The sequence below is a fragment of the Melozone crissalis genome, unplaced genomic scaffold, assembly GCF_028551555.1.
Source record: "Melozone crissalis strain CALT ecotype California unplaced genomic scaffold, PUWL_Pcris_2 ptg000023l_1, whole genome shotgun sequence".
NCBI lineage: Eukaryota > Metazoa > Chordata > Aves > Passeriformes > Passerellidae > Melozone > Melozone crissalis.
In genome coordinates, this window is record NW_026535801.1 from 15,012,502 (window position 1) to 15,029,470 (window position 16,969).

The following is a 16,969-nucleotide window of genomic DNA, read 5'->3' on the forward strand; positions in this document are numbered from 1 at the left end:
TTTTTTAACTGATGCCTGTTTTCTTGCAATCTTAATACAAATTTTGGGGAGGCCAAGTTCCCCATGTCATATATCTCAGCTCACACTTTCAGAAACAGGAATTGTCTATCATATGCAAAGGGTAACTAATGTGAGACAAATCTAGTGTTGGAGAAGAGAAAGTGAATAAAAACCCTGAAACTTTTCATGTTAAAATTTCACTGCTTTTTAAGGAAACCTGATAGTTCTGGGTGTTGTCTGGATGAAAGCTTTGAATGCTTGGAGCTAGCAATACTGATTTATACCACCAATGCACATGCTGTGAACTCTTCTTAAATATGTGGCTTTACTGCTTTAGCACACATCATCCATATCAACAGGCACAGGGCACTTTGCATGCATTAACTAATAATAATAACAACACTAAACATCTGCAACTGCAGAAATCTGGACATGTCACACATTTCAGCAACTAAAAAGAAGTTGGAGGAGGCTTTACTGGCCCAGACTTTGCACAGTGAGCAGCTACTGCTGAAGCCCACAATCCTCAATAAAGGCCAAAGACATTGCTGAAGCTCTGTATCCTTCAGAGTGAGGCTCTGCACTGTTTTCTAGCTTCAGCTACTAGACCTGTCTGCCAGCTTTACTTTTTTCCTCAGAAGGGTTTCTCTCAGAGCTCCCAGCCTGTGCTGCTGCTGAACATACCAGCTGCTGCCAGTGCAAGCAGGCACAGTAAGTCCCCAGTGCAGCTCTGGTGTGGGAGGACACCTTCAGCACTGAAAAGGGCTCAGCTGTGTGACCCCTGGGCTGGCAAACACAGGCAGCAGTGGCACCTGGCAGTGGAGCTGCATATGCCTTCACTGATGTTCCCAGCAGCAACAGCATTCAATCTCAGCAGGAGCCTTTCTGCTACATAATCAAGTGCTAAAATGTCAGTGTCCTTTATGCAAAGTGGTAGATCCAGCACCAGCCAGGGCAGTGTGATTCTGCTTTACAGGAAAGGCTAGTCACTCTCCACTGAGAGTGATTCCTCCAACTCCACACAAAGGCAAAAATGGGCAGAAAGAGGTCATTGTTCTTCTCACTCTCTTCTTTTGCAGGTATTGGGGGTCCCAACTGAAGATACCTGGCCAGGACTTTCCAAGCTCCCCAGCTATAACCCAGGTAGGATTTAACTCATGAGAAGACCAGCTTTTTCTCTGAGCCACTAGCCACTCCATTGTTGGGTCAGTAATTCTTATTATGAAAAATCCTGTGCTTCAGTGTTACTAAATCCCTTGAGCTACTTAATGACAGTGGTGTAGGAGCTACAACAGGACTGGGATTGGATTGGTTTACAAAGGTATGTGTGTGCCAAAGTTGCCTCACTGAGTGCTGGTGTATGTAAGTCTAATGGAAGATTTCATTGCTCAAAGTGTCACAGTGTATTTAGTCTCCACTCCTCAGTGGAGTGGAGCAAAGGACCAATGTCTCCTGCTTTAGACTGGAAAAGCTGACAGGCACCTGGAGATGCAGTTTATCTGAACTTTCCTTATTTTTATGGAGATTGGTTTGGGGACCTTTAAACCTCAGCTTTAAAGGTCACTGTCCCTGATTTTGATGTCGGCAAGGTGAGAAATCCGTGTGATTTACAAAGCTGGATTCTTTTATTTCCACATGAGCTGGTAGAGAAGTCTGTGTCCTGAACTTCAAAGGGCCAGTTGTCTCTTATTTTGATGTGGGCAGGTTGAGAAGTATGCTTTGAAAAGCTAGCTCAGTCACTCTCCTTCTCCCTCTCTCTCTCCCTTTCTCTCTTTCTCTTTTTGTTTAATGTTTTCTCCTGGGAAAATATATTCAAGTGTCAGTGAGGGGGAAATGATGAGCACTGATTCTCAGCCTCTCAGCAGGATCATTCTGTAAGAGAAATATTAAAGTGAAATATTAAAAACCCTAGAATGTGAAATTCAGCCATCCACAATCTAGCCATTCTCTCTCACTTATACCATAGGAGAGTGGTGGGGGGAGCCTGTCTATCTGGACAGGGAAAAAAAGAACAGAGGGGAGAGGAGGAGGGAGAAGACGTGCTTTGAGCAAGAGGTTTACAGGTTTAGTAGAGCATAGTAACATCTTTTCAAAGAAGTGGGTGTTGCTCTGTGACCCAGTCCAAGATGCCCCTCCTTTGATTCTGGTGCATGAACACTAAACAGCCCCCATTTTCACATGGTAGCTGAGATTGGCTGAACAATAACCTGGTCTCACAGTCGAAAGGACTGGAATCTTTCACACAATTAGCTGAGACACATTAATCAAACCAGCGTGAAATGGGAATGTGTTGCTGTCCACAGCAAGTTTAATTTGGATAGCAAGCAAGCACAGAGCAGACAGCTGGAGGAAGCATTTTCTTCTCTAAGTTGTGGAAGGCCTGGCTGGACAGTCTACAAGTTGAGAAGAGTAGTCTGGGAGATACAGAAATGCTCATGTGTGGGGGGAACTAATCTCAAAGGAGTTTTTTATGCCAGTCATCTGCTAATACAAAGCCTCAAACGTGCAAACTCTGGGTGATGATGGTTAGGTATCCTGGTGCTGAGTAGAGGCACAACCTAGAAATGCAAGCATTAAGGCTATGTTAGCAAAGAAACTTGCACAGACAACAGAGAATGTGAGTGCCTAGAACTGCTCTGAGCAGTGATTCCCTCAGCTCTGTTTTGTCTGAGTAGCAGTGCTGTCCTCTGCTGCTCTGGAGGGTGCCAGTGGCAGGGCTGGGAAGGAGAGGACGGGCACCTGGACAGCAGGGCAACAACCCCACTGAAGCTGAGACATCATAAGCAGTTTTCAAGCCTGACTTGCTTTCAGACTTGATAGAAAGTTTCCCTAGAGGACTCCAGAGGGGCAGAATTGACCTGTGCTGTGCTGTGATACTGGAATGCTGGTGCCTTTGTGGCTGGACCAGGCAGAAATGCAGGACTCAGAGGACACTTCTGTTGGAGCACCCCACCGAGCTGGCAAACACATGGAAGACGCTCTGTCAGTGTTTGGGGCAATAGCAGTGTTAGCTGGAGAGGCAATATCCCTTTTCCCTCTTGAGAGCCTAAGGGGCTGTGAACTGTTCCAGCCACATACAGGAACCAAGCACTTGGCTCACACCTGGATTACACAAGCCAGTCTGGAAGAAGGCTAGTCTGGAGTTGGACTATTTGCCCTACTCATGAACTAAATCAATTCACATTTTGATGAGACTGCTGGTAAAAAGACAATTGGTCTCTTTGTTTAAAGTTAAATGCCATTTATATGTTTCTGGGCACTTCCTCTCTCTTCCCTGAAGCACAAATTCTGTTTCCCCCCCCAGGACATGCTCAGCCCCAATACAGTCTGTGGAGTCAGCCTGAGAAAACCTTCTCTCCTGAGGTTTTTCCCAGACCATTTGTGCAAATCTGGGTGCCTCGGTTGGTTCAGATAAGCAAACAAACTTTGGAGCTCTTCCCCAAATCTGATGGTTTGAATTCTTTTAGCTAGTCCTATTGATGTTCACACTGAGCACAGGCAGCAAACAAACAAACAGGTTCCTGCCCGCGGCAAGGAATGAACACGGGCAAAACAAAGCACTGAGGTGTGATCCTATTCTCATTGAAGTTGATGGCAAAACTCCCACTGGATTCAGCAGTGTAGGCTCAGCCCCAGACTGAGACTGTTACTGGAAGGGTTCCTGGGCCAGGTGGGTTAGTAGGAATCTTTGAAATGAAAGCTGGAAACCTTTAGATGTTTTCCTGTCACTGCTGTGGGCTTGAGCACATCCTGCTGCAGTCTGGAAAGGATGCAGCATGGGCTCTGGGGTCTGTGAGTCAGGCGCACACAGGGCAGCTGGAGGAAAAGCAGCTCCTCTGCCTCCTCTATGGGCAGCTGGCAAGGGATGAAAAGTGCAAAGGCGTTTTTGACTACCCTGTGCCCTGGTGTCTTACACAACGTTCAAGAACAGCCTCATGCCCATTCCCTACAGTTTGCCAAAGCCTCAACCTGACTCCAGTTGAATGGGAAGGATGGGTGAGTAACCTGTTTGTGGCCAGCCCTACAGCTTGTGATGTCACCTTCTCTCTGCAGGAGGGACACTTGGGGTAGGGAATTATGTGCAGTCATAGGGCCTGCAAGCAGGTTGGAGAGCCATTCCCTGGAGAACAGGAAGGACTGGGAGAGCTCCTGCCCCACATCTCAGCACAGGCACTGGCTTTTTCCCTGGCTCCCCGGGCTTACCAGCCCTACCCATAGTGACAAGGCTTTGCCCTGTGTTTGTTCATTTGTTCTGTTCCCTCATTTTGCTTCCCCTGAAAGAGGCAGTTGCAGCTCTGTTAACACTATTTTTGAAAGCTCTCATGCTGAGTGAGCTCAAATCCTTGCATTAATCTACTGCTGTGTTCATTTCACTGCGCTGAAAAGCAGTGAGTTTAAATCCCCTCTAAACACCATTGGTGACACCAGAAGGCCAGTGTTTTGATCCAGCCCCATTAATGGTTACAAGTTTGAATCTAGACAGCAGGGGTCAAGGGCAGGAAAGGATTAGGAATCACAGCCCATGACATTAAGCTAGTGCTTTTGCCAAACTGGGAATGCTGGAGCACCCAATGCACCAAGTTAGTTTTTATTTCCTTTTTCTGCAATTTGGATTCCAAAGAGTGGGGTGCAGTGCATACCTATCTTTAACATGATGAACTGAGAGTGAGCTTTACTCCTTGATTTATTGCACAGGCTGAATGATGAACTTGCCCGTGCCTGGTAATATCTACTCACAGAGGTGATGCAGGTTTCACACAAGGCCTTTTCAGATGCATCAATGACTTTCAAATAAAACCTAGCTTTTCATTTATCTGCCGGCTTTGGTATGCTGAATGAGATTTAGAAGCTTTCCAGAGTCAACTTGTGCTCCCAGCTATGTTTTCAGTATCTGCTGCGTTTCCAAAATGTCACCAGCAGATGGAGGCAACAAGCAGCACGCCCTGAAATGCAAACTTCCCATGACATTTGTGAAAATGCAGATGAAGTCGGCATTCCGAGTGCTTTGGGGTTTTTTTGTAATCTCACTTTTTATGTTGATGTTTCATTTAACACATGGGATGGTAGTAAACTGAATTCTAAAACGATAAAATTTTTATTGTCATAATAAACTGCATGTGGCTTTGATCTCAACGGGAAGAGCAGCACTGTAACTAATGTGCAATGTATGCTAGCCAGGGTGTAGGGAAACTTCCCATCTGTGTGGCAATGGGCACAGCCTGCAGTTTCCAGCCTGCCACACAGACAGAGCTCTGCTCCTGTCCTGAAGCCACAGAGATTTCACTAATGAGAGAAATTTTCTCTGTGAGCCTGCAACCCCACTGCCTTCATCCAGCAGCACTTGGCATCCCTTTTCTCTCTCTTCATCAATTAGGAAAGTTTAACTTTTGTCCTCTGGCTTGCTTGCCTCATTATCAGTTCATTAGCCACTTCCACCTGGGTTTTCAAATAGGAAGGTATTTCCTCATTAGCACACTCTACCTTGCATAAGGATAGAAAATAACAAACCTACCGTGCTACCTTTCAGATCTACTCAAACTGTTAAAAAAGCCAATCAGCCCTACACAATTCCATCATTTTATGTCTACATCATCATTGTGAGATGATTAAATCAGTAGTTCATCCACTTTTTTAAGTGATCTTAATATTCTTTGTCTCTTACCTTTATGGAGTAGGTGTTTACAGTGTTTTACAATTTTAGATTGCTCTTAACCTTACAGTAGGGAAAATATTTACTGCTCTGTTTTTACCCTGCTCAACACAATGGGGCCTCGGCATTCTCTAAGGATTTGTCTATAAGGGGTCAGTCAGGAGATTAATCTGAACTGATTTAAACTGCATTAGTTAACTGCATTAAGTCCTTGAGCAGAGACACACTGTTTTCTTACCCGTATCTTCCATTTATAATCAAAGCTCTGTATGCTCAAAGTGGCAAATTTGGCAGTCCTCACTCAAGCTGAATTCTTCACTGAGAGATGTGTTTGGACAGGGACAGGAGTAGTTGGCTTGCTGGTACCCCTTACAGATAATTATTAATCTCCAGGTTACATAAAAGATAAATTTAAGTCAAGAGGCTTGCTCAAGACAGCAAACTCTATAATTCAGGTATTCCTCCCACTTCCCAGTAAGCAAGCTGATATTTCTATTTCTAATGTAAAGAAAATCTTATTTCCTTTTTGGAATGTTAATCCTGAAAATACACTCTGCAAAAACAAAGTAACATTTCACTAAGATATCATTGAAACGTTTTGCCCTGCTGTTACCAACTCAACATGCTTTTTTAAAGTTCCGTGTTAAACTCATTAAAGAATATTAATGTTAAAATATTTCAGTACAGTACTTAAATAAACTTGTCATTTTTACTAATATTTAATGAAATTGATATATTGTCATAAAATGTTTTCATCTCACAAATCAAATTTTTCTGACAGAAAGTTACCACACCTGAAAGTTTTTGGCCAGCTCTATGAAGAGCCAAAAATTTCTACCTCATACAGAAAAATTTTTTGCCTTTCCAAACCATTTTAAAAATTGTTTTTCTTCTATTCTATCTGGAAACTTTACATTGGTAACTTATTTTTACACTATTGTTACAGTCTAGGGGGCAAAAAAAAAAAGGAAAGGAAAAGGAAAGGAAAGGTGATTAGTGAAAATGTTACTAGTGATCCAAGAGCAGTGTTCTGCCAGTCTTGGTGACTTATTTGGGAAGGGAGTATTCAAGATGCTAATATATAACTTCCATATTGGTGATATGCCAGTGCTCTGACACATAAACAGCCATTAATCTCATTCTAAGTTATATTCCCATTTACTGCTCTAGAAATTACCTTAGTATTTGGGTGTAGGAGAACAATTCAATTCTGAACTGTTACTTACCCTGTGAGAGGTTTAACAACCTGCTTGCCTGGTTTAATGGTGCAAGATTGCTGCTGGAAAGGTCAAGGGCTGGAAGTTCAGTCATTTGCACTTTTTCAAGTTGTCTGCGCATCAAGTCAGAGGCTGGCTCTGGCACTCTGGAAATGGCCGTGCAGGCAAAAGCAGAGGGGACTCCCACCTGGAGTGCAGCAGGCAGCTCCTGTCCCTGAATGAAGTGCCTGCTGCTTCCAGGCAGCCAGGGAGGGCAGATGCTCTGGAAGGGTGCAGCATTAACCCCAGCCAAGCTCTGAGTCTGCTGGCAGCAGACCAATGGTGCTTGCCTCCTGGTGGTCTCCCTGCTGTGGGGAATGCTTGTCCAGGCTGAGCTGGAAGAGAGGTGGACACCACCCTTCCTGCTCTCCCTCCCATGACTAGAGTGCCACTGTTCATTCTCTGCTGTCAGAAACAGTGCTCAGGAAAATGTAGGTGGGTAGAAATTGCAGCCTTTCTGATTGCAAAAAAAATCTCTCTGTTCATCAACTCCACGGGGAAATTTTCCAGGCTTAAGCCATTCATTCGTATCTAAGCCTGAGAAAATTCACGCTTTACAATAAAGCATTTGAGGAATGTATTCCTCTATATTTACCACAATGTTTAGAAATATGTCTTTGAAAAATATCAAGAACACAGACTCCACAAAACTGCAAACTCTGCTAAGTTCCAGTCTGATAGAGATCACAATAATCAGTGAGTAGAAAGCCTCCATGAGCATGGTTAACTGGACAAACAACAAACTCAGTGAGGGCTGTGGGCAAGAAGAGAGTGCTTTGTCTCCATCCCCAGTGTTACTGCTGCATCCATGTAGAAAAGCCCCATGTACCCATGGGGGCAATATGTGAAGCTCAGCAGCCCCTTGGAAAGTCAAGACAATTGACTGGGGATTCAGGCCTGCAAACTTCTTTTTGCTTCCTTTGTGTGAAGGCTTTAGGGACTGATACTGCTTTTATTGATGTCAAAGCTAAGACTCACACTGTAACAGGAGAAGGTCCAAGGCCTATACTCACAGATATATGAAAGTGTTACAGAACTGGAACAGCGTTATTAAGATCAATGCAGGTACTCAAGTCCTATAGGAATAATGTATATTTATAAATAATAAGATGATAGATTCTATAGGGCCCTTTGAAATTCTGAGCACATTTTTTGTAGGAGCTCAGAGAATGGGTTTTGGCTTGATTTTCATTTAATCTTGTGATTGCATATTACACTTTCTAGAACTGGTTGCTTCCAGGAGACCTCAGAGCCTCCGAGTCATCTGTGACAGGTAAGCTACCTATAACAGCAATGTCAAAATTGCCTCTGGGTTTGTTTGTTTCTTTGTGCAATCATTTAACTTGAAATGAGCTCTTTTGGCAAGCTCAGGAAGAGCAGGGTGGCTCTGTAGTAACAAGCAGATCTAACATCAGTTAAGCAACTGATTTTGAGAGATCGCAGCAAAGGTAGACACATAGTGGGTTTATTATTCTCAGAGGAGTAGTGATTATTCTGAGATAAGCAGTGATTCAGTGACTTTGTGTGCAGCTTTCTGTGGGGCACAGTTCAATTGAGAAGGTCATACTTTCCCAGGCCCTCTTGCCCAGACTGAGGACAGACTTCACACTGTCCCAATTTTCATTTTTGAAAACAGACTGTAGGAATGTTGCTCAACAGCAGTAAGGAAGACGTGCTAGGACAGCATTTTCATGAGACAATGAAATAATCTTGTGATTAGCTAGGAGGGGAAAAATCACATTCTTAGTGGCCAAAGCTATGAGATGAAGGCCATGGTTACACACACAGCTTGACCAGACACACCAGCACTGCTGAATCACTCCCTAGTGTGCTGAGGGAAGGGAGTGTTTTTTCAGGCACATAGAGAGAGAGAGACACACACACACACACACACACAATGGATATATATGTATCAGTGAAAGAAATTTATAATCATACAAAGTGCCCTAACCTAGCTGAGGGAGTCATTCAAATCAAATCCCCCTAAAATGATTTTGAGGCACACAGCAGGTTTTATAGATAGGTAGGAAAAGACGAGACAGGATTTGTCATCAAGATTGTGTACATGAAGATGCCAATAATCAAATATCCTTTGAGGACATAAACACATTTTTCATTGCTGTTTATTATCTGTTCAGTTGATTGCTTGGGATCCAGCCCTGCTAGGGGGGACATGTGCTGCTCTTTAGAGCAGGATTTCCCAGATGCTGTTCTAAATGGCTGAACAAACATGCTATAGTTTTCAGCAAAGCACAGGTTACTGAAATGCCAGCCATTGTCACGCACAGCTTGAGAAACACAGAAGGCTCAATATGTCCCAAACCCTTATAATGCAGGTCCTGGAACAGAACAAATCCTCTCTCAGCCTGAACAAAGAAATAAGCATATTCCTTGTGACTGTGCTATACTGCACTTCTGCATTTTGGCCATAATCCTTTGACAGACCCCATTTCAGGTCAAACCAAGGGGCTGGCCTAGCACCTCCATGGCAGAGCTCTGGGCTGTATGTGGGCCAGCTCCAGCTCTGCCTTAGAGTCCTGGTGCTGCCATGGCCAAAGAACTGCCTTGGAATGCTCAGCTTGGGAGAAGGAAAGAGCTGCTTCATACAGACTGCTCAGCCATGACTCCCCATGGACAATTAAGAAATCAAAAGGGAGCTCTCCACAGTGCTTGGCCACCACCAGGAAGCCTGAGCCATGGTGGGAGGCACAGAACTGTGCTGCTGCCCAGAGTGGACGGGGCAGAAGGTCTCCAGCAAGAACCTGCCATGGCAAGGGCAGCCTGTCATGCAGCTCTAGCAAGAGGCCTCAGACAGGATGCTTTGGCTCCCTGTCCCATCCCTGGTCCCCAAGGAAGGGGAACTTGAGCTGTTTTTCTGGAGGTGAAAATTCAGCAATTATCTACCACAGTGAGGCCAGATACCTTCTACAAATTTGTTGTTCAGGGTCTCTTTTTCTCCTTCTGTCTTGGTGTTTTTTCCTCTTCTTTTATATTTTACATTTTATCTCCTCAAAACAAAAATGTCAGCATGTCAAATGTCCTGTATAGGGAGGGTGAGTGCAGGAGCAGGGGGATCCCAGGTCCTGATGTCACTTGGAGGGGAAGCACCGCTGGGGGCAAGGGAAGAAGCACAACAGGCCATGCTCTGAAGCTGAAATGTGATCAGAACAAACAAACAAAGCAAAAGCTGTAAAACTAAATGACTATTTTTATTTGTTTCCTTGTTGGTTTGTTTTTGCTCTTCCACTTCCGTGTCCCCAGCTGTGTGCTCCTCTAGGGAGCAGCCACTTGGCATTGGTGTTTGCTGGGCATGGAGCATATGTGTATTACATTTATTTGAAGCACTCATCCTGAGAAACAGATTCTTCTCTGTGAATCCCCAACACAATTTACAACCAGCTGCACTACTGGTACTGGGGTAGGAGAAGAGGAAATGGTATTTTCTTTAGGTTTATTAGGTTTGACCTCTAGTCTTCTCATTGGGCCAGTCACATTATTTTTTACATTTGGATTGTCACTGTAAACTGATACCACTAAACTCTGATATTACAGTTACAACATGTAAAATAGAGTCTCCTCAGCATCATTTCCCCTTTCACTTACAACCTTCTTTTTAAAAAACAGAAATAGGTTTTCAAAATTTGTCTGTAAACATAAGTTTGATGCATATGCCCCAACATAGTCAAACTCAGATGGAAAAGCAAATGTCCTGCAAAGCTGTGTAGCTGGGGTGGGTTTATCCAGCTCCCCTGTGTCCCTCCACTATCTTTGCCTCAAGCTGAGAAGGGCTGGGTCATGTTCTGGTTCCAGCTTTCTGGCTCATCATCATCTCCTGTGCTATTTTTTCTTCTGTTTCCCTAGGATGAGCAGGGTGCCAGCAGCAGAGAATTTGGCCTCCAGGATGCTCACAGCCTTCCCTCGAGGCCGAATCTCTGCACAAGATGCGCTTCTTCATAGCTTCTTCAGCCCTCTGCCTCCTCAGCTCTACCAGGTCCCTGCTGGTGAGTTAACTCTCTATTCCATCTCACCAAGAAAGAGCTGCTGCACGTACTATTTACTGTGAGTTGCCTCTCTATTTTGAAAGTCTCTGCCATTCACCTGGATGTCTCTCTTTTCTGCCTGCACTCCCTCCCCACTCCTATAAGCTGCAAAGTTTACATCCTGTGCCAGATTTGACAACTTGTTTTTCTGTTTTCTTCTACTTGACCACTGTGTTAATACTACTAGCCCTTGATGGGCTGCTACCATGGCCCTCTGCAAAGCAGAGGTGTATATGCTTTGACAGGTCATCTCTCCCCCATTCTGTAACCCCAAGGGCCTGGATGTTTCCCCAGCTCACACTGTGCATTCGGTGTAACTCACCCGCTGCTCCCTCCTGATGTCCTGAATTCCCATCTGCTCAGCATGGTGTGCTAGCCCCAATTCCCTTGGACTGCTCCTCCCACTCCCTTTTGATGTTGAGACAGCTGTTCCTTGTAGCCTGTCACACCAGTTCTCCCTCAGTTTTACCTTGCTCCCTTCTCTTAAGCACACAGCTGCAAACACAGTTGTGCCTCTCCTGGCCTGAGCTGACAAAAAATGCAGGGTCTGCCAAGCTGCAGTTCTGCTCCTCACTAGGGAAAGCTCCCTCCTACTGGGCTGCAGGCCAAAGGGATCTTGCATTCCCTGTTGCCTCCTGGGCACCCCGTACACTAGTTACTTTGGTGGTGTTTTTTAAGATAGGGGCAATTAAGAAAAAGTCTTCATGGACCGTGTTGTCAAGCTATTGGAAAACCAAATTTCTGGCTCCCGCGACGCATCCCAAGTGGCGAAGCAGCCAGTTAGCATCTCTCCCAATCCCCCAAACTGCTGCCCTTCAGAAGGTGCTCTGTGTGTGTATGTGCTTGAGTGAGAGACATCTGCATTCCTTTTCTGTTCACCCAGCCACAGAGCACAAATCTACTTTGACACTTTCAGAAAAATGAAAAGATGGAATCTCGCAGGAGCCTGCCTGTGCTGGGGGGGGAGGAGGGGAGCACGCACAGCAGGAGGGAAGTTGACTTTTCTTTATACATATAGGGTTTTTTCCATGCAGAGTTTAAATTATGCCTGATAAAAGGAGTTTCGTGGATGTTTCAGTTCTTTCAAACCCTCCTGGCTTCCTCCCAATTAAATGAGGTTTGTCAAAGCCACAGGGCTCTGCTGCTGCCAGAGAGGCGGACAAGCACTTCCCGCAGTGACATCTCCAATCCCCAAGGGAGAAGATGAAAGTGTCAGTGCTGAGAGAGAGAGAGAGAGAGAGAGAGAGAGAGAGAGAGAGAGGAAAAAAACAGGTACAGAGACAGTGTAAGAGAAAGGGAGAGAGTGAGGAGAAAGAGAAGGAATGAGAAAACAGATTGGCATAATGTGTCAGTCTCTCCGATATGCCGCCAGTGAGGGGACAGATTCCTTTCACCTGGGTTTAGGCACCATCCCATATTTATTATCCCCCATATTGCAGCAAGAAGTGTCGTGTGGACAGGAAACTGCATGGTGTTATCATAGCAACCAACGTGCTGAGAACAGAATCAAAGTGCACAGGGCAGAAACAAGTACAGTACGATCATGCAAGACCATATTCATGAGTGACTCATTAAGCCTGTAAAATTTAGGCTATTCTGAATAATTCCCCATGTAGCCATTCCTATTGCCATAATTGTTTAAGACATTTGCTCTCTTGTGTCACTTTGGCATAACACTCTTTTGGAATTTAACTGTATCATTTTAAAATTCTTGTTGCTATGATAACAGTGCAGATTTTAAATATATTCTGTTCCCACTTTGTTCTAGAGGATGCTGGCTATTAGTTGCCATCCTCTGAAAGGGAAAGTTAAAGCAGAAGGACAGAATGTGATCTGGAGATGAAAGGTGAAAGAAGAGGGGTTTAATCCCAAGGTGCGTAAGAGAGTAAGAGGGAAACAAGATTTGAAAAAATAAAAGGTTCTCTGAAAAAATTATTCTCTGTTTTTATGAAATAATTGTATCCATAACTGTCCTTTTTATAAGTTGTTATGACAAGCTGGAAGCTGAAGGATGTTTTTCAAAGGTCAGCTCCTGGGAAAAAATAATTGGAGAAATCACTGTTTCGAAGTTAAGCACCCCTCCAAATAACATGTTTCTGATTCCTAGGGGGAATGTTAATGGTTAGAGGCTGCCTGCTGCCCCTGGGAAGGGGGAGAGGGAGCACAGGGCTCTTTGCTTCCTACAGAGTGGAACAGGTTGCTGTTGCTATGCTCATCTGAGCACAAAGTGCTGGGAAAAAAGAGTAGCCTGTGCTCTAAGGGAAGAAGAAGGTTCTCTGTCCTCTGAGTGGGACTGGCCCACAGATGGGCCTCTCCTACAGTTGCTCATTCCTGTGCCTGTAGCTCCAGGAGGGGATTCCTGAGGTCCAGGTTCAAACCTTGCTCATCATCTCGGTGGCCTTAATTCTACATGTGCCACCAGCACCTCTGCATATAGAAACAGAGAGAGGTGCAGGGGTTTCTTCAGCTTCCTTTCCTTTAGGCTAGTAGCCTAAGGGGTGGCAGTGATGACCTTTGTAAAACCGGAGCATTTGCTGTCCTTTTTCTGGCCAGAGCCAATCCTGAGACAATTATCTTTGTGCAGTGCAGCCCTGCATTGCAGCAGCTCTGATGAAACTTCATTCTAACCCTTTGCCACCTGCTAAAGCAGAATGTTTTCTGTCCAATTAATCCCTCCTGGAAGAAAGATGAGATCCTTGAATCAAGAAAGCACGAGCTGTGCTCTCAACTCAGTGTCAGTCCTGAAGTGCAAAAGGGCCTTCTGAGGAGGTATCTCACTCTGTTGTCAGACAGGTCAGACACAGTAACAATTGCAGCTTATTATTCTTAGTTATAGATTTGGTTTATTTTCCCTCTCTTTTCCCCTCCAATGCTTTAGAGCAGAAGGGAAGGGAAGCGGTGGGATTTGGGGTTATCAACAATGCACTCCCAAGAAAACACACTGCAAGAAGAGCTCTGGCCAAACCTCACAGACACAGGGGCAAGGGAGGCCTGAGCTGGCAGCTCAGATCCTTTCCCCACCAGACCAATGCCCAGTCTCAGGAGAGACCTTTCTCTCAGTGTAGGAGATGTTCAACCCTGGCTGTACCCTCAGCACAGCAGTCAGTAAATTCCAGTACATGTTCCATCAGGATTATGTGTTGCATGGATGGGATCTCAGTTTGACTAGGAGGTACTTGCTCTTTTGGGTACAAATGGTCTCTAATTGTTATCTCCCCCAGCAACACAAAATCAGTGCACCAGGTGATGAAGACACTATACCATTTCTCCCTTTCAGGGACAAGGAGGAGGAGGAGGGAGGCTTGATGTTGACAGTCATTTTAATGTCTGTTGCATCTAAACTAACACAAAGCAAGTCAGTAAGTGTGGGCAATGAGGAGGTTAAGGCTGCAAGCCATTGCCTACTAAAAATCCCATTCCTGTTGGGATTAGCCAGCACTGGGAAATGTTATCGCAGGGGACATATAAAGAAGAGCTGGCTTTCATCATCCCTTGTTTGGCTTGGCCGGTTTCCCTCGCTTCTCCTACATAGCTAAAAGGTTCATACAGTTCATACTTGATTTTTTTTACCACTTTGCTTTGTGACCTCTGTTCACAGCAAACAGATATCCTTCACTGTAAGTCAGATACAGACACCTAGAAAGTTCCTACCAGGTGTATGAGTCTGGTTTATAATGTGTCTTAATACGGGAATAAACTAAAGCTGGTGATGAGCAGGAAATCAGCTGCCCCTCCCTAAGCCAGAAGCATTCTTATCTGTGAGGTGATAAAACAAATCTTCACTTAACTCAGGAAACCACCCCTCTTCACCTGGTGTGATCCCCACAGTGGAAGATGTGCTTGCCTTCATACTGACAGGACATGAAAGTTTTGTATTGTGTCATTAAGCCACCACCCTAGGAAAGAGCTGTTGCAACATCACAGCAGATGCTTGCCAAGTGCACAGGGCCCTGGACATGTTGCCCTGTTGAAGCTTTTCCCTGCATGCTGTCCTGGGGCAGCCATTGTGCTGGGCACTGTTTAGGAGCACGGGGCAAAGGGGAAGATGGGAAAAGGAAAATTTCCTTTGCTCACTCCCCAGCTCCTGCTCTTGCAAAAGCAACTGGCGCAAAGTTTGGCCCACATGACTTGTGGAAACAAAGTCCTACAGACATGGATCAAATGCTCTGACTCCCATTGATCTCAGGCCAGAGAATCTCTATAAAGGTCTTATTGTTCAGGGAGACAAACCACTCTTGGGGGGAGTGCTGTTAATACCGTTCGTGGAGGCAGACACTATTGCATCAGAGGTTAGCAGATGTTTTTCTGTGTTTTGTCTAATTGCAAGTTATAGCTGAGGTTTCTTTAACTTCCATTTTCCCTTTAACACTCTTAAATGCAAATCTGAAAAGATTTAGTTGTCTTGTTTGCTGTGAAAAGACATCCAGACTGGAAGTCTCACATAGTCATTTCCCATCCTCAGGTGCACTTGTGATTTCACCCAGTTATCAGCAGAAAAGAGTAAATAGGGAGGTAGTGATCAGATTTCTAAGGCACAAAAGTTAAAGCTAAGTTTGAGATTGTGACAGCAAGCAACCATGAGCATAGGAACTCAATTAGCCTGAAAGACAACTATCTCATTATCTTTCCTAAAATGATATAAATACATAAGAATATAAAAATTTAAAATAAACTCTCTATTGACTGTCTAGATGACTGAATTTCACTGCTCAATTTCTTTAAACACCCACTTTAGTATTTATTTATTCTAAGCGTGAAGCAGCTACGATAATTAGACTGTCAGATTTGGTAAGTTAATGAGGAGTCACTGGAGTGGAAGGTTTTGCATTTGTGAGATTGCTGAAGGAGAGAAGCTCTGTGCCTTCGCTCTATCTCTTTTTTCTTTTTCTTTTTTTCCCCTCTGCTGGGTGGGAAGGAGAGAGCTTGGCAGTGCGCAGATCCATTTGAATCCTTTTGATTAGTGGGTTGCCTTCCTACCACTGTTCTACCAAATAGTATTTTGCTGGTTGCTCCAAGAAAAAGAAAAAGAAAAAAGAAAAGAAACTGCAAATGAGATTTCTAGAGAAGAGTGTCTAGATTAAAGAAATAATTTTCCAAAAACAATCAGAAGGAATGCAGCTGTAAGAAATGGGATCTTGAATTCATTTATATTGCAGCTAATTTCACAGGAGAGCATTAAGAAAGCAGCACAATGAAGGAAAAGGACCCTTTTGCAGCTTTCTCTTTAACCTGATTTTTCCACAGGACAATCAGTGCTCACAGTTCCAGGGGTGAGACTGCAACCTGAAATCTGTGACCTGTTTGCTTCTTATGGAAAAGGCCGTGTCTCAGGAGGTTTGAGCAAGTTTTGGTAGAAACCATGGATGACTGAATAATTGCTGGGTAAGCATGTAGTTGCCATTGTCAAAGCTGCTGCCATCACCCTTAGGACATGAATTCCTTCGTGTATTGAAGGCGGGAAAACAGATTTGATACTCAGGGCTCAACGATCACATCCAGGGTGAGAACGAAGTGGGAAATCTCATATCCAGAGAGAAGAGATCAGCAAGCCAATGGGCCCCAATGGACAGTGTTCAGTGGTATCACGGGAGGTTTGGATTTGTTTTGTCATATTGCCAAGTCTCAGACCAGTGCCCTTTCCTCCAATGCCTCTGCAGTCAAAGTATTGCTTCATTTCCCCATTGCTTAAACTGACCAAATTGCTTTGTTCTCCTTTGTCCCTGCCTACTGAGTTCACATTTCATACCTTACTTGTTTTGATTTCACACTCATTAGAACCTGAGCAGAGCTAGGCAAAATCTCCTTATCTTGCAATATCTTTGGTTTTAATTAATCACTATTTTAATGTCAGGTTTCAAAATTATGCTTCAGCATCAATATTTTTCATCTTTTTGTTACAGAAGACCAAAAGGTCACTTAAAATCACTGTTATTAAAAGAAATTACCAGAAAATATCCTTTCATTATATTCTGTCTCTTTATTTACTTTGTGCATTTGTTAGCAGCATGTGTCCTGTCAGTGCT

The 16,969-nt window shown here is 44.2% G+C and overlaps 1 protein-coding gene across 1 annotated transcript in view; it reads left to right on the forward strand.

Moving 5' to 3' along the window:
- CDK15 (cyclin dependent kinase 15) overlaps positions 1 to 16,300 on the forward strand; it is a 34,121-nt gene extending 17,821 nt beyond the window's left edge. The window contains exons 10-13 of the mRNA XM_054278253.1: positions 1,080 to 1,143; positions 8,131 to 8,179; positions 10,768 to 10,907; positions 16,191 to 16,300. Coding sequence (XP_054134228.1) covers positions 1,080 to 1,143; positions 8,131 to 8,179; positions 10,768 to 10,907; positions 16,191 to 16,300 — 363 coding nt within the window. The remainder of the gene's footprint in view (positions 1 to 1,079; positions 1,144 to 8,130; positions 8,180 to 10,767; positions 10,908 to 16,190) is intronic.
- Positions 16,301 to 16,969: the final 669 nt, after the last annotated feature.